The sequence below is a fragment of the Trachinotus anak genome, unplaced genomic scaffold (genome assembly GCF_046630095.1).
Source record: "Trachinotus anak isolate AG129_WGS33_773 ecotype Australia unplaced genomic scaffold, CSIRO_AGI_Tana_v1 ptg000018l, whole genome shotgun sequence".
Classification (NCBI taxonomy): Eukaryota; Metazoa; Chordata; class Actinopteri; order Carangiformes; family Carangidae; genus Trachinotus; species Trachinotus anak.
The window spans coordinates 19,376,484-19,394,570 of NW_027273869.1; the positions used below are offsets into that span (position 1 = coordinate 19,376,484).

The window sequence follows — 18,087 nt, forward strand, 5'->3', positions numbered from 1 at the left end:
GACAGATTCTGTAAATCATTAAGCAGGACCGCTGTGCTTTGACATGTCAGGTATTTAATCTGCTGTATTATCCCAAAACAGTTTCTCAGTTAATTTTTCAGAAAATGTATTTTTTACATCATGATATATTGACATTGTGATATACTGTATGTAACTGCACATGTACTATACTATATACTGTATATAACTACATATAACATCATAGAGTACTTTCACATATGACCCTAAAACATCATTAATAATATTTAACATTATGTGTAATCACATCTCCGGGGTTCACTTCATACCGCTGCTGTCTACATAATTTCATTAGATGCACATTTGATAGAAATTTCACCAAAGTAGAAGATCAACCCTGCGTCCTCCATCTCGTCGCCCTGATATTGTTGCGGGTCTGTGTTTGAAATTCCAGTTTTAAGACCTGAATTGTTTCAGTTTATGTTGATCTTATTTGCTGTTAAATAGCTCATCAAGCTGATTCATTTTTCTCTCTGTGTCCAGTAATTAACACAGAGACAGCCTTGGGCAAGGTTGTATTATTCCAACACAGAGGCACTGTGAGCCTGCAGCCAACAATTACTCTCATTATCAATACATCTGACAACTATTATCTGTAATAATTGATTGACTGTTGAGTGTATAATGTTAGAAAATAGTGAAAAATGACTCATTATTCCTCAGAAGCTCAGGCTCATATTCAAATTGCTTTGTTTTGTTTGAGCAACAGTCGAAAACACAAAGATGTTGAAGCTTCTGTCACAGAAAACTAACAAATATTCTAATCGATTAATAAACTTAATTGTTTCAGCTCCAGCTTAGTTTCTGGGTCTGTGGAAATAATGAAACTATCGTGTAATGTTGGGGCCCAAGAAAGATTTTGGGGCATATGAGGTTTTAACACAGCTAAGTTTTTAAGTGAGGTCAATGGGGCTGGGCGTCAATTAGCCCGTAAAGCATTTATGTGAAGGATTTCTCTGTATCAAGCTACGTTTCCATCCAAATAATAATCAAGTCTCAGGAAAATCGCTAAAAAAATGAATACTGGAGTTTGTTGAGATAAACAGGTGGTGGCACTAATTCTCCACCCAGGCGCCAATAAACAGGAGAAGATGGAGCAACAAGCTAACCTCATTAAAACAGTGGTGCCAGTCAGACCTGTGCAACCTGTGTTCTTCATCACAAAGACCTGTTTCCAGTTCCCACCGCTTCACTCAACATGAACTTATTTCCACAGCACTTTATGCTGTTTTGGTTTCAGTGATGCAGCAGCTTTTCCTCCTCAGCCACGTGTTTTTAATGATATTTAATTATATATTTTTTAATTTTTCTCAAATATGTGGCAGTTAGAAGAGATTTATCACAGCTTCACCAGCAGCAGGGCAGATTCAGCCGAGAGAGGTTCATTGATCCCTGCAGATTGCCAGCCTCTCTCTACCAGCCTCTCTCTCTCCGCTGTGACTGAATGAATGGATGAATGAATGAATGAATGAATGGATGAATGAATGGATGAAGGCGGGAGGCGTGGGTCCATCTGGCAAGTCGCTTAAATGGCTGCGAGAATTTGAGATATTTGTGATCAATGTCGGTCATTGATCCACAATTCGGGTTTTGAGGGGCGACCTGTAAAACGGTGATCACGTCACTCTCTCTCTCTCTCTCTGCCCACCACTCTACCTCTCTCTCCCACTCCTCCTGAGACCACAGTGAGGCTCGAAGGGTAGAGTTACAGGGAGGGGGAGGGGGTAGAGAGACATAGACAAAGAGAAGGAAAAGGAGAGAGAGAGAGAGAGAGAGAGAGAGAGAGAGGTTCGTGTGCCTGTGTGAGGTTGAAAAAGAGAGAGAGTGGTAGAGAGAGGTAGCCCCAGAGTGCAGGGGAGGTGGATTCCTGTGTAGTGGAGCAGCTGAAGCTAAAGCTAACTAGCCATGTTGCTGTCGCTGCCGCTCCTCCCGCTGCTGGTGGTGTGTGTCTGCTAGCGGGCCGCCCTGGACTCCCTATCCGCCCTGAGGTGCATCATGCCCGGCTGGAAGAAAAACATCCCGGCCTGTCTCCAACCGGACCAGGAGGGAGGTAAGACCGGACCAGACCGATCCGTTCAGGTCGATACCACGACTGGCGAGTGTGTGTCCCCTCTGTGTGTGTGTGTTAGTACATACCTGTGTGTGTGTGTGTGTGTGTGTGTGTGTACTAATTATCGCCGGTGCAGCGTGGTTTGGCGCCGCCGGTAGAGCTCAGCGGTGGCTGTGTTCAAATCAGGGAAAGTTGGTAACTGATACCGTGTGTGTGTGTGTGTGTGTGTGTGTGTGTGTGTGTGTGTGAATCCGACGCAGCGGGAGAGGTTACAGTGACGCTACGGTGATTTTTTTTTTATTTATTTTTTTTTACGTTATGTGCCGCTAACGTGTTTATCATTAGGAACGATCACCGGTCAGCGGCTAACCGGCGGCGGAGCGAGGTAGCCGGGCAGCTAACAGGCTAACCAACGGTTAAACCAACGGTTACACCGGGCGAGGAGGAGAAACGGTCGCTGCTGGTCAACCGGGGGTCTGCCCGTGTGTGTGTGTGTGTGTGTGTGTGTGTGTGTGTGTACCGACCACCTTCACCGGGTAGCAGCCCCGGTGTTTACAGTAACATCTGTGACCCTTCGGTTTCTGCGGGTTAATGTTTGGTTTCTTCCCGCTGCCGTTAAAGTCGGTGACTCCAGCACCGTCCCGTGTTTTCACAGCAGCCTCCGTTAATTCTCCGTTAATTCTCCGTTAATTCACCGCACGGTGTGCAGCTGCCGTTAATCCGGTGTAGCAGAGCGTTCGGTGTGTCGTTCCTCTGACCAGGCGCCGTTTAATATCGGTTTACATGATTCATTTATGGTTAACACATTATCTCTAAACATGATATCGCCCCTGATGCATTAATAAGAGCAACTTTTGTGTTGCCAGGTTTTGGGAAATCCTCCCTCCGCAGACACTTTGTCTTTCTATCTCTTTAATTCATTAGGGAGACGTCTCCAGTGGACTCCAGGACATCTGGACCAACTCTGTGTTTTTTCTTGAATGAACAGTTTATTGAAAGCTTAAACACAGAAATAAGACAGGAATCAATTCACTTAATGGGAGAGCTGTCAACACTAAATATCCATTAACTCATGAGATAAGGAAATAAAATAAAACACAGGCGGCCACACTGACAGTTTCTCTGAGGATAAACACAACAGTCCATTGATAACACCGGATTACTAATAGTGTTTTTCCACCATATGGTACTGACTCAACTCGCTTTGCATATCAAGTATTTATATTTTCACTGCAGATACAGCACAGCAGTAGTAGTATAGCAGTGATGCACAAAGCTATCGTGCGTCATCTTCAACGAGACACATGGAGGATACCAAACGGAGAAAAGTCTGCACCGCCTCAGTCCACCGCAGCATTGTTTTGCCGGTTGCTGTACTAAAAGTAAAGGACAATAACCAACAGAAATGTAACGGTGCACAGCTGCTCGTCTGTTTTAAAAATGGCTGATTTGTTCAAAACAGTGATGACGCAATAATACCGATTCGCTCTGACCAATCAGCAGCCGGCAGTGTTTTCCTGGCACCGTTTGGTTTCGCCTCAGCTCACTTGGACTGACACCAGAAGAAGCAGCAGGTGCCAGGTTCTATCCACAACTTCAACCCGATGGAAAACCAAAAAAACAAAGGCGAGCAGAGTCGAGACGAGTTGAGCCGACACCATGCCGTGAAAAAGGGCTAACAGTTGACCACTAAGTTACAGACCGGGGCACCGATCGAGCTTATTCAGTAGAGACTCTGTCACGAGCAGCCGACTGTGTCACCGTTGTGGACCGCTCTTCGTAGAGAGGCGGGCGTTTCTTCCTCCAGTGGCTCAGTCGTATCTGTTTGGCTGCTGTGAGAACCAGAATAATCCATCTCCCTTCAGAGGAGAAGTCAGCGCCCGGGAGCTCAGACAAAACAGTCTCAGTATATGTAGAATAGAGACACCTTTGCCTTCACGTGTCCAGCAAGAGTCTACTGCTATTAGTTTCTATTTATATAGTTGTTGTGGTTTCTGATGCACCTGTGTATTATTTTCAGTTAAACAAACCTGTTCCTTTGTACTCTGTATTAATGTTGTTCAAACATTTCTTCCAATCCACAGCCAGGTCTCCCGTACGGTGTTCCATGACCTTGAGCAAGAGGTCACATTTAAACTCACCATTAACATTTATTTATAATTATATAACCATTTATGAGCTTATACATAGAGTTTGACAGGCTGCTGGTCTCTGTGCAAAATAGTCCTAATCCTAGAGAGCAACACAACAAAGTAAATGACATATATAAATATATATAATCACATGTATTGATAAAAGCTCACGCCCAAGTTTCTCAGATTGTAATGAACCATTAACAAAAGTTAGTCCCCTGCAGTTATAAATGTGAAGAAATCATGGGCTGTACAGTGCATCACATCTGTAGCTGTTAATAATCCGCTGGTGAATGGAGTTTGGTCCAGATGTCCTGCAGCTGTTTTCCAGAAGATGAGTGGTCAAACAGTAATTTGCATACAATGAAAAAATAATGTTGGAGATGAACCTGTCAGGCAGATTTTCAACACACAAGATTCATGCACCTTGTTATCTTTCTTATCTTGTAAATAAAATGCTGATCTATATAGAAAAATACAGTCACAGCACATAAGCAACAGATCAATGAACCTGGATTGAAAAAGTATTGATGAACAAAAACAGACGTGTCATCACTAACCTGAACTGTACGCGGGCTAGTTATTCTCCTTTTACAGCCGGTGTCAGATTCAACAAACCATTTTTAGCTCACATTTTAAAGGTTTGAACTCTACAAACTGTAACGAGTGCCGCCACAGAATGAGGACACGTCCTCCACTTTAAAAGCTAAATGAGAGCTACAGCTGCTTCTCACCCTTTTAAACCATTAAAGGTCTCATATTTTACACTTTTACAGTAAAGATACATCTCAGGCTTCTCTCTGGAGCTCTAGCAACAACAGGCCGGTGAGCCAATCAGAAGAGAGGCTCTGATCCTATATATATATATATATATATATATATATATATATATATATATATATATATAGCAGATTTCAGGTAAACACTCAGAGAAGCCAAATCCTGCAAGGTTGGATGGTGGGTCCAGGTGGGCGGGGCTTGGGCGTGGCTGAGAGCGGTGACTGCTTTGTTGTGACATCACAAAGTTCCAGAAGTCCTGACGGCTGGTTTTAAGGCTCAGTTTCTGAATACAGGCTGTGTGCATTTCTCTGTGGACTGAGGCTTTGATACTTTCACAGTATTAATATAGAACCTAGACCTGCTTTATAATCACAAACACATGGACATCTACCTTTAGACTGGGTGTGAGCTTGAAACATGGACTCTGATTTTGTTTTGCACAGGCTGGACTGCTCATGACGTTACATGAAGATCAGCAGGCAGCATGTGTATCAGAAGATTAGATGGCCCTTTTTGTCACAATATTAATGCGAGTATACGACTTAAACCTTAAAAATATGGCGTCTGTCTACTTCCACAGACCAACAGTGTGGTAAAACTGAACGTCCAAATTCATCACAAGCATCTAATGATCAAAAACAGCACATTTGTTGTAATTTTTGAGTCGATGTTAGAGGATTAATTGCCCCGCTGGGGGAGAATAAAGTTTACCGAAGGGAGCTGAATTCTGACATGAATTCTGAGACTCTCCAGTGTCCGGCCAGTTTGAAAGAAAGAAAGAAAGACTGTGTTATCACTTCTATTCTTGTTCACGCAACAATGTGATAAAGGATGACAAGCATCACAGTAGCAGGGATGCTGGATGGCAAGTGGTGAGCGCAAGGACAGAGACAGAGGGTAACAACAACAAAGAGTTTGATCAAATTAATAATTATGTGAAACATGTGAAATGCTTTTGTCGTAGCCACCCGAGCTCCTGCAGCTTATGCTCTCACCCTGCTCTCATTATATCTCACAGCCCCTTCTGCTTTTTGACACTATCTGAGAATAATTTTCCTCACTAACTGTTAATGTTCCACACTCCCACACTCAGGAATCATCCTCTGGGGACCCGGAATGTCTAACATTGTCTAACATTGCCATTAATTGTTCAGTTAATCTAATAATTTGATAAATAGATTAGTGGGTTATGAAATATGGAAAATTGCCCATCACAAGTTTCCACTGTTTGGATGTCTTGTCGGAGATATTGTTATTCAGTTTACTTTCAAAAAGACCAAGAAATCAAATATTTACATGTGAGAAGCTGAACTAAGAATCTTATTACTTAAATGATTCATCAATTATAGAAATTGTTGCTTAATTGTCAGTTAATCAATTACTAAACTATCATTTCAGGTCCATGCTGGATACCTTTTTAGCCAGTCCCTTAAAGGGGAAATTAAATTTTTTATGACACAATTGCTTGTTTTTAAGTGAATTGTGAATTCTTTTATTTTCCTGTGGGTAGACTGATGGTTCCAGGTCTGTAGCCATCTCTTCAGCCATGGTGCTCATGTAGTTGAAAAGGAAGGAAGAATGGTCATAACATTAACCAACAGCAGTTTACATGTAGTTATCCAGGTCAGTCCTGTATACAGCTTCCAGTGATTAGTCAATTGACAACAAATGAATCAGCAGCTATTTGCTTGTTCCAACCTCTTAAAATTGAATACTTGCTGCTTTTATTTGAAATAAATGTTAATTATCTCAATATCCTTTGGTTTTGGACATTTGAAGACATTACCTCCAGATTGAGAAAATAATCAGCAGATTAATGGATATTGAAAATAATTGTTAGTCGCAGTCATAGTCAAGTATATGAGGGAGACTGAAATGTTTTAATCTCACAAGCTTCAGTCCCAGTGGCTGTTAGAAAAAACCTTACAGTGTTGATTTAGTGTTGCGCTGTAAATCTGTCTCTAGTGCTCAGGAAGAGATGATAATATAATCTTCAGGTGTACAGCTTCAAGGTAAACTGTGGTCACAGTCCTTCACACTGGGATGCTAGAAAAATATACTAGCAAGAACTATGCAGCAAAACATGTAAAAACAGCAGTAAGTGGAGAGTTTACAGTACAGTACAAAAAAAGAAAACATCACAAAACCAAAGGCAAGGGGAGTAAAAATAGATAACAGGTAAATAATAGATAGACAAACCATCAGAGACACAGTGTGCTATTGTATATTACTGTGGTAACATGTACCCAGTCATGTTTATATGTATAGCTTGATATCATACAAAGTCTCAATGGGTTTTTCACCACTTCAGCCTTTCAAGAAGATAAGAAATTAAATCTGAACACATGAGTTAAATAAAAAGAAGAACTTCAGAAGATGAAAGTCAAAGAGAGATCTCACTTCCCATGGTGCAGCAGGAGTTGTAGGTGGAAAAATAGCAGCAAGGAGGAGAAGCCTAGAATAAAGATAAAAGGAAAACGGAAAATTTTCAAATACAAAAAGGCAAATAAAGTATTACTATGTTTCAGGCTGTAATTAAATCGTAAAAACAAAAAGGAAAATGAAAAACTGAATTTGACACTTAATTTTGTGAAATGGCAATTTTTATAAATGGAAAGTGAGATTTTGAAACAGATTTGCCTATAAGGACTTTGTTGTTACACATTCAGGCTTCAAAATGTTCCTTGAGCCCACGCTGAGGAAAACATGGACGCCAAAGGCAGGTTTTTATAGCGTGCTGATGGTGACAGCGTTGGGTTCATGACCCTGATTTCTTACCTGCCAAGTCCAGAAGGGACCAGCACCTGTCTGCCTTCAGGCCACAGTGAAAGTGTGAGCCGTGGCCAGACCTCTGCTGTCTGCAGCTCGACAGGAGTGCCCTTCCCACAAACACACCACCTTCATCCAGACAGAGTTAGAAACTGACAACTGCAGCCCGAGGAGCGCCGTGCTTCAGTCGTACTGTACATACGAGAGCCATTTTATTAGACACGCTGTCATTTCTTTATAAATTTTACATTTCATTTTTTAGTTCAGTGACTCCCAACCAAGGGTACTTTGACTCCAGGAGGTATTACTGCAGTTGCCAGGGGGTACATGGAAAGATTGTGAAGTAAATGTTAATTTTTTAAGCTTTTCGCTGTTTTGATGCAGAATAACAAGATTTTTAAAACTTGTGAGCAACAATTTTGATTATCAATGAATCTTTTAAATCATTTTTCAAGCAGAAATTCAAGATATTCTCAGGTTTCAACTTCTCAAATGTGAGTATTTGCTGATGACAGTAAACTAAACGTCTCTGGGTTGTGGACTGTCGGTCGGACAAACGTCACCGTGGGATTCATGCATTTTGTCCCTATTTTTAACATGATTGAAAATAATCATTAGATGAATTGATAATGAAAATAATCATTAGTTGCAGGCCTACAGTTACACCACTGTGACCCTGTCGACATTACAGACACCAGAACAGGTTCATTAGACTGAGCAGGTGCAGCTGATAAAGTTTTATTGTCACATTTTGAACATAAATACAGTAAAAAACAGAAGTGACACACATGAGTGTGTTATATTGAGGATGTTACAGTCAGTGTGTGTCTGCGAGTGTTACTGTGAGTCTGAGAGTGATTACAGTGTGTGTTACTGTGTGTGTGTGTGTGTGTGTGTGTGTGTGTGTGTGTGTGAGACAGCATGACATCATCCCACCGTTTTAAGCTTTTTGACTAAGAAGCAGAGAAAATGGTTCAGGCACAAACACACACACACCGAGGGACCCACAGTAACACACAACGTCACAAACCATTTTCTCTTCCGCCAACGCACACACACACACACACACACACACACACACACACACACACACACACACACACTGTCCTTTAAGAGGTGCTGATGTCAGAACTCTGCTCATCTTTGTCCTCAGGATTATTGAAGCAGACCTGACTGTGTGTGTGTGTGTGTGTGTGTGTGTGTGTGTGTGTGTGTGTGTGTGTGTGTGTGTGTGTGTGTGTGTGCGCGCGCGCGCGTGCGTGCGTGCGTGTGTGTGTACACATCCATTTTCCTCAGCTTAATGTATTATCCCTATCGTCTCTGACACATTTTACCAAGAGACTCTCTCTCTCTCGTTTCCTCTGTCTGTGTCTATGTCTCTCTCTCACCATGACTGTGTGGAACAAACTGCTGATTGTGTGTGTGTGTCATTGTGTATATCACTCTGACTTTATCCGGTTAAATGTGTGTGTGTTCGTGTGTGTGTGTGTGTGTGTCAAGTGTGTGCAAATATTGTATCACAGAATGACACAGTGCGAGCTCTTGCAGTGCTGCCTGCAAGGCCAAAAGTATGTGGACACCTGAACATGGTGTGAATATGTGGCAGTGGGACATGTCGTTCCAACACTGTGGAAATCACACAAAAACTATATTTCTTTAAAGCTCCATCCAGTCTAAAGGAAGAGCTCCATGTGTTTGAGATTATAAAGCAGGTCTAGGTTCTATATTAATACTGTGAAAGTATCAAAGCCTCAGTCCACAGAGAAATGCACACAGCCTGTATTCAGAAACTGAGCCTTAAAACCAGCCGTCAGGACTGCTGGAACTTTATGATGTCACAACAAAGCAGTCACCGCCCTCAGCCCCGCCCACCTGGACCCACCATCCAAGCTTGTGGGATTTGGTTTCTCTTTAAGTGTTTACCTGAAATCTGCTATATTTTTATTGGATCACAGAGAACAGTCAGCCAATCAGAAGAGAGGCTCAAAGCCTCACTTCTGATTGGCTGTCTGACCTGTTGTTAGAGAGAAGCCAGAGAGACGAGATGTAAAAGTACACTGAGATGGTTATTCATACGAATATCAACCCTTCAAATAAAACACTGGAAAATTTTAAATATAGGACCTTTAAGCTGCACAACACTGACAACAAAGAAAACTTCCTGACCTATACAATATGGATCAGCATGGTTTTATTTATTTGTCTTTTATTTATGCATTTACTGCGTTTATTTGGCATAAACCAAGACTCCATTACAACAAAAGGTCGTTTCTTTACTGCATAAACTTTGTACCTCACAGTAAATGTCACAGGAATTAATCAGAATGATCCCAAGTGCACAAATGGAAACTAAAATATATTCACTAGACATTCATGTGTAGAGGATCCAGATCAGTGTTAGTCACCTTGTCTTGTTCGCTCCTGACCGGGACGCTGGTGTCCCTGAAGACGGAGCTGTTTAATCATTCAACAACATGTTCCTCGCTGAGTTAATTGTTGATCTTTGGATACAGTGACATCATGAATCCGAGCCGTGGCCCTTTACTGAATGTCATCCATTTCCCGCCATATGTGATATTTTTCATTATATCCACAAAAAGTTTTGTAGTTTTTCACATTCTGCTCCTCAAACAGAAACATACCTCAAACATAAAATACAATTACTATGTATTAGAAAAAAATAAAATAAAACAACAATATAATTCTATGATGATATTGTACGTTGTGATATTTGGGCTGGACTTGATTATCACAAGTCTGACTTTAGGTGCAGTGTGTTGCTCCTGGTTCAGTCTTGTTTTCTCTTTTAGGCACAGTGTGTGTTTACAGCCTGTTTGTGTTGTTTTTCTGCTCGACTGTAAAGATGTCAGTGTGTTTCCAGAGCTGATGGTCGACACTAATGAAACAGGAGCCAACAGAATTTCCTTGAATGATTCAATAGAAAACAGACTCAGGATCAGGATCTGCTTTACTGTCCTTCATCTGTTACACACTGACTCACACAACCACGATAACACACACACAAACAACCACAACCACAGTAACATGCACACACACACACACACACACAAAATAACACACTCAGCCCTGGGCGGCGTCCAGGTGGACAGCCAGGCTGCTGGCATCATACACACACTCATTTTCTACTTGGATAAGCCCAGCATGGACACACTAACACAAAACAATTATTAATACACACTTTCCCTCTCTCCCTCTCTCTCTCTCACACACACACACACACACACACACACACACACACACACACACACACACACACACACACACACACTCACACTCACACTCACATTATGTCTCAGTGTGTCTCTAACAGTCCACAGTCGCTCTGACACTGAAACCTGCAGCAACACAGAGAGGAGAGTATTTCCACTGTTTTCTCTGATGTGTTTTATCCATTATTGCGCTTAAGAAGCTCTCAGTGTGTGTGTGTGTGTGTGTGTGTGTGTGTGTGTGTGTGTGTGTGTGTGTGTGTGTGCCAGCTGCATTTGTCTGATAAGTCTTTTTCATTCTTTCTTTTGAGTAAGGTAGAGGCTGTATTGGAAATAATTTTCCAGCGGTGCTCTGCAGTCTGTCCTTGGTTGAGGAGAATGTTTGTCCACTTTCAATCCTCCTTTTCATGCATTCTCATATGAAGTCAGTGTAAATTTGACTTCATCATTCACGCTGGTTCTGCCCATCGAGACTCGCAGACTCGATGTGGAGGAGTTGAGATATTTTATGCAAACGTCGTCTGAAGTGCCGCAGGAACCATTTACCAACAGAACTGAGGTGATTTCTGCTCCACTCAGCTGCAGGCCTTTCAAACACAGACACACAAGTTCACACTAACGTAGGTGGTTTTTCAGTCTTGGTGAGTCCAGACTCCTGGTGATAGGAGGTTTACTGAACAGGTCTCCTGGGCCCAGACTCAGGGACCCAAGGCTTTAGTGGGGCCCTGGACTGGAGCCTCTGTTTGAGGTGACTTAAAATTGAACAGTTCTTGTTGGAAACTCAACAAAATGACCACAAAGAGACAAAAATGACTACAATGAGACACAAAAACACCACAAAGAGACTCAGAGACCACAAAGAGGGAGTCATTTGTTGTTGCTCCCGTGTTGGATGGGTAGGGGCCTTTTCCATGACTGTGTCCAGGGTTATTGTCACAGAATCTGTCAATGTGTCTGATCAGTGTGTGTCTGTAGTGATCAGTGTCGTGATCAGTGTCACGGCTTAAACTGCTGCTTCCAGAATCATCGTGAGAAATGAGAGCTCACTGCACTTGGTGAATAATTTCTTGGCCTTATTGTCCCTCCTGGTTTTCCGTCAGATGCTGTCATCGTCATGAATTGTTATCACTGTCACTAACTCACCCATTTGTGTGTGTGGACCTTGAACCAGTTGACATTTTGTGTGTTTTTAGATAAATGTGTGTCCTTCAGTTTGTCTTCAGTCCAGTTGTTGTCCAGATGTTTGTCCTCTTCTCTCTCTGGGTTCAGGTTGGACTCAGCCTTCAGGGAATGAATGGAAGTCAATGCAGTGTGTGTGTGTGTGTGTGTGTGTGTGTGTGTGTGTGTGTGTGTGTGTCAGTCAGTGTGTGTGTCCATTAGGAATCAAGGTCAGTCACTCAGCAGTCCATTAAGACCATGGATTCAGTCCTCTCTCTCTCTCTTTTGTTCTGTTTGTTTCTGGGTCTCTCTGTCTGTCTCGCTCTCCCTCAGGCTTCATCAATCACTGTCTTTCTGTTTGCCTGTCTGCCCAAGTGAATCATGGGTATTTTTTAGCCAAACTCAGACCTCTGAAGCGTCTAAAATGTACAGTTTTGTCTTCAGAGTTCTGAATGCAGCTGATGCGTTTGAAGGCTGCAGTTACTCTGAGCGACCAGGAGGGGGAGTTAGAGGATAAACTGTGTGTGTGTGTTTTGCAGAGAAGCATGGAGAATCAGATTAAACACACACATGCTCACACACACACACACACACACACACCGACAAGTCCTCCAATCGTGTTACAGAGCAGCAGCGGCCTGAGAGCGATATGCAAATGAACCTACACTTGTCATTTTTAGCAGCAACATTTCCTCGTTCCCTCGTTCTCTCTCTCTCTCTTTCTGCCTGTGTCAGTAGATGTGACTCGACCATCTGTGCGGCTGTCAGCTCTGTCAGTATGAAGCGTTTGTGAGGCAGCTCCTGGGGCACTGAGGCCCTCAGGGGTGACTGACAGTTGAGGGAGGCCCAGCCGTGCCTAACACGGTGACTCCTCCCTCGCTGCCCTGAGCTAACGCCACAGCTAATCTAACTCCAGCAACTCCAACGTGCAACCTACTGCTGGTTGCAGTTTGCAGGTTGCACAGAGGGAAAACTAAATGAAATGATGATCGGTGACACGGCTCAGCTCGTTGCTCCGTCTGAACTTTAAATTTTCTTTATTGACTCGTGTGGAGAAGAAAAAACAGACACGGAAAAACTACAGAAGACAAAGTGAAGAGACTTAGAACAACATTGTGGTTGTTCTGTGTCTTTTTCATTACTGTGCTCAGTGTCTGTCTCATAATCCATCCAATCAGTTTCTGTCATAGTAATTATCATCATGGTTACTTTAATGATTAGTATTAAACGAGTATAATTATTAATCCCAGGTGACGTCCTCTTGTTCAGAGATTCAGTTTGATATCAGCGATAGTTTAATATCACAAAAGACCAAGAAATGCAGCTTTATCATCATCAAGGTTTCTGCAGGTCGAGGCTGCAAAAAAATCATGAAAAATCAAACATGATTATTTTGATTCTTTTGATTATTTTGATATTGTGATGTGAGTCATGATTTCAGATCTTTTTTGTGTTTTCACTGAAAATTTTTAAAATGATGATGATGTGATTTTTTTATGGGGAACAAACATTTTCCTTTAAGTCTGATGACGTATGATTTTCAGCTCAGGACGTCTTGTGTCACCACAACGCTTCATTTACGGTTTGTTGTGACACGTTTCACCTTCATCAAAAAAGCTGCAGCGGGATATTCACTTTCTACTGCATTACCAGTGTGTGTATGTGTGTGATATTTCCATCAGCAGTTTTCCGTCTGTCAGGCATCGTTGCAATGTGGGATACAAGAGCTGTCAGGACATGACAGGGGTCAAAAGTCACACACTCACACACACACACACACACACTAAACTGTCACTGTACACCCTGCAGACCAGCTGTCAGCCACTGTCTCTGTCAGTTTCAGGGGTCAAAGGTCACAGTTCACAACAATTTACTGTGTGTGTCTGTGTTTCATATCACCTCAGGACACACAAACATGTATAGTCTGTTTCCTGTGTGTGAAGTCGACGTTGATCAAACTCTGATCGCTCTGGTGTGAGGAGGAAGACGTGGGCTCAGTGACAGGAGGAGCAGTGTCTGTTGTTGGCTCTGTGTGTGTGACTGTTTGGATGAAACCTACAGTAAGATGGTGTCTCTGACCAGCTCCCTCTGCTGGTCTGTCGTCAGCCAACAGGCCCAGTCAGGAGAACCCTCATGGATTAGTGTAGCCGGCCACTGGGGGGCAACCTGAATGGATTAGGAAGAGGGGAGGGGGGGTGTTCATAGTACAACAATGTCAAAATACTCCATTACAAGGTAAAAGAGGTAAAAGTGCAGAAGTACTCTCTGCAAAATGTAAAGGACAGAAAATGTGTTTTATGACCAGCACAGTCTCAGACTTAAAGCTGCGGCTCACGATTATTTCCTCAGTTCATCGATCGATCCGTTCCTCAGTAAAATGTCTGAAAGTAGTGAAATGATCCAGGAGATATTTGGAGTTTCCACTGGTCGATCAATCAGCGAATCGCTGCAGCTCCACACACACTTGATTACTGACACTTCTAATAACTGGACGGAGTTGTTACGCCCCTGGGGTCTGGCAGGGCCTGGAGATTACTGCACCACAGGGGCCGACTTGAAGCCCTCTGTGGCCTGACCAACAGCCCACGTGGGCGGATACACATGTCACCGACCCACGAGGGGTGGACCTGGACACGTCTGGACCCTGTGGTGTTAATATGGAGCTGGATGAATGAAATGTTTTCTTGTGGTTTATTTAACTTTTCATAATTCATATTTATGTGAGTTGAGTTCATCTTCAGTAAACATGAAACTCTACGGAGCAGACTCCACTGGTCTCAGTGGGACAACTGAGCTGTTTCACACAGTGGAGGCCTGAAGGTTAGAGGAGCAGGTCTGTGACAGACCGGCAGGATTAAATCTGGATGGAAAAAGTGGAAGAACAGCACTTCTCCAAATTTTCATCAACAACACATCAACAAGGTCAGACTGTGGTTGTACCTGCAGCCTCTGGTTGTCAATGTGTGGGAAAGCAGCGTAGTAGAAGAAGAAGCTACAGGAAGTGTTAAGTGTTACTGAGCTAAATCCTTTATAAAGTTAGCCGCTCTCTGGTGTTAGCTCGTTAGCTCATTAGCTCGGCCTGCTGCTTGTTGTTGATTAATCTCATCAGATCACATCCACCTCAGTGAGTCTGGTTTAAAACCGTCCTCATTTACACATCAGCCTTGTGAGTTCAGCTCAGTGGGGAGGAGGTGAGGAGCTGAGGAGCTGAGGAAGTGAGGAGGTAAGGAGGTTAGGAGGTGAGGAGCTGAGGAAGTGAGGAGGTGTGGAGCTGAGGTGATGAGGAGGTGAGGAGGTGAGGCAGTGAGGAGGTGAGGAGCTGAGGCGATCAGGAGGTCAGGAGGTTAGGAGGTGAGGCAGTGAGGAGGTGAGGAGGTGAGGAGCTGAGGCGGTGAGGAGGTCAGGAGGTTAGGAGGTGAGGCAGTGAGGAGCTGAGGAGGTGAGGCGGTGAGGAGCTGAGGCGATGAGGAGGTGAGGCGGTCAGGAGGTGAGGAGCTGAGGCGGTCAGGAGGTTAGGAGGTTAGGAGGTGAGGCAGTGAGGAGCTGAGGAGGTGAGGCGGTGAGGAGCTGAGGCGATGAGGAGGTGAGGCGGTCAGGAGGTGAGGAGCTGAGGCGGTCAGGAGGTTAGGCGGTGAGGAGGTCAGGAGGTCAGGAGGTGAGGAGGTCAGGAGGTGAGGTGGTGAGGAGGGCAGGAGGTGAGGAGGTGAGGCGGTGAGGAGGTGAGGCGGTGAGGGGACCACACATCAGCTGAGCTGGTTCAGCATGTGAGCAGGACCACCTGTGGAAGTGTCCTGGACTCTGAGGGGAGCCCCGGGGCGGACCCAGAACACCTGGAGGGATCGTGTTTCCCGTCTGGCCTGGGAAACGTCGCGGCGTCGACGTAGGCGGATGATGAAATGACCTTCCTCAGTGACGATGATGATGCTGTTGAAGAGGGGAGCTGTTTCCTGTACAGGGTCCAGCCAGTCTGGTTTTAGCTCAGGCCTGTGGTCCTTCAGTTTCTGTCAGCTGCTCTGAGCTGAGGACCTGGACCAGGTCTTTACGTACCACATCGCTTTATCTTCTATAGTTTCCTCTCCTAATTTCCTTTCCCTTCATGCTCTCTTGTACTTCCTCCTTCCTAGTTTCATCTACTCCTTTGCTTCATCTTCTTTTTCCTCTCCATCCTCCTCTCCTTACCTTCTCTCATCTCCTAGTTTCCTTTCCATTCCTCTCATCCCATCACCTCCATTTCTCCTTACATCCTCATCTTCTCATCCTCTGCTCCCCTCCTTGTCTCCTCTCCTCCCTCCCAGTGTTCAATTACAGACCACTCTCTGGAATTCACACACACACACACACACACACACACACACACACACACACACACACACACACACACACACACACTCCATGCCTGAAGAGCTCTCCCCTCCCCCTCACTGGTATGAAGTGTGTGTGAACAAGGAGGAGGAGGAGGAGGAGGAGGAGGAGGAGTAGTAGAGGAAGGAAGGAAAGGAAACACAGCAAATATGGATAAAGAGGAGAGGAAGGACGGATAACCAAGGATGCAACAAAGGAAGGAAGGAGCTGATGAAGGACAGGAGCTCGTCTCCTCTCTGCTGACTCTTCAAGTGCACATCACACACATTCACACACAATGGAGCACTGAGATGGAGGAGTGGTGTGTGTTAGAGCAGCGAGTGAGCAAAGCCAGCATGAGTGTGTGTGTGTGTGTGTGTGTGTGTGTGTGAGAGAGAGAGCGAGAGAGAGAGAGAGAGCTGCGAGCCCTGTGATTGGCTGAGCCCGGCTAGATGCACCAACAGCCGAAAGAAGTAGATGAGAACAGAGGAGGAGGAGGAGGAGGAGAGGGAGGCTGCAGATAGAGAGAGGAGAGAATACAAAGAGCGTGTGAGTGAGTTAGTGCGCGTTACATGCTTGTTAATGTGTGTGTGCGTGTGTGTGCATGTGTGACATCCAGAGGTGTGTGTGTGTGTGTGTGCAGAAGCGAGCAAAGCGAAGAGGAGGAGGAGGAGGAGGAAACCTGATCTCTCTCTCTCTGTGGAATAACGCTGTCTGTTAGCTCCTGACGTTATTTGCCTTGCTGTTAGCTCATAGCTTAGCCCGGCCCAGTTCGGCCCGGCTCGGCTCTGTTCGGACCCAGTTTGTGGTGGTGGTGGTGATGGAGCGGTTCCTGGCCCTGCTGCGCCTGCTGGGCAGGAGGAGGAGAGGGAGGAGGTACCGGGCGGACGACGATTACCAGGAAGGCTATGAAGACGTTTACTACTACACCAGCAAGTACAACACACACCTACTGAGTGAGTGAGTCCCACAGGGAAACACTGGGAGAGAGAGGGAGAGGGAGAGGGAGGGAGAGGGCTTTGTTTTATTGTCTTGAGAGAGAGAGAGAGAGAGAGAGAGAGAGAGAGAGAGAGGAGCTTATCAACAGATTATGACAGTTGAAGTCGTCCTGAGTGAGTGAGCGAGTATCAGGTCTTGTATTATAGATGAAGGTCGTTAGCAAAGCGCTGGTCACTTACAGCACACACACACACACACACACACACACACTCACACTCAGGTATCCAGGTGACGGGGGGGCCAGGTGGTTTGTGGGTAATAACAAGGCAGGAAGTGTTGACTGTGGAAAGGAATGCAGTCTGTAGGGAACACACACTCACACACTAACCCCAGGTTCAGCCTCCTGTGTTGTCTCAGTCCACACACTCCTCGCTCAGACCACTTCCTGTGGTGGTCCCATCAGTTTCTGGTTTTCTGGTCGTGCTCCTGGTTTCGTGTTTTGTTCCAGCTGCCTGTGTCCGACTCTTTGATCAGACCGTCTTCGTCTGTCAGTCGCACCAACTGTCAACAACAGCTGAGTGTAGCTTTGCTTTGTGCATTAGCATTCACAGCAGCACCTCCCCTGCTGCTGACAACAGCAGCAAAAACTACAGTCGATGGTCTCAGGCTGAGA

At 44.5% G+C, this 18,087-nt stretch overlaps 1 protein-coding gene across 3 annotated transcripts in view; it reads left to right on the forward strand.

Moving 5' to 3' along the window:
* Nucleotides 1–1,418: 1,418 nt before the first annotated feature.
* The window catches only part of grip1 (glutamate receptor interacting protein 1), a 53,563-nt gene continuing 36,894 nt past the window's right edge, over nucleotides 1,419–18,087 (forward strand). Inside the window, exon 1 of one of the 3 annotated variants that reach the window (XM_071501800.1) lies at nucleotides 1,419–2,068. In XM_071501800.1, the coding sequence (XP_071357901.1) occupies nucleotides 2,014–2,068 (55 nt within the window). In that variant the 5' untranslated portion in view covers nucleotides 1,419–2,013. Of the gene's footprint in view, nucleotides 2,069–16,643; nucleotides 17,432–18,087 lie in introns of those variants that run through there. The other 2 variants (XM_071501804.1, XM_071501798.1) reach the window with 2 other exon arrangements.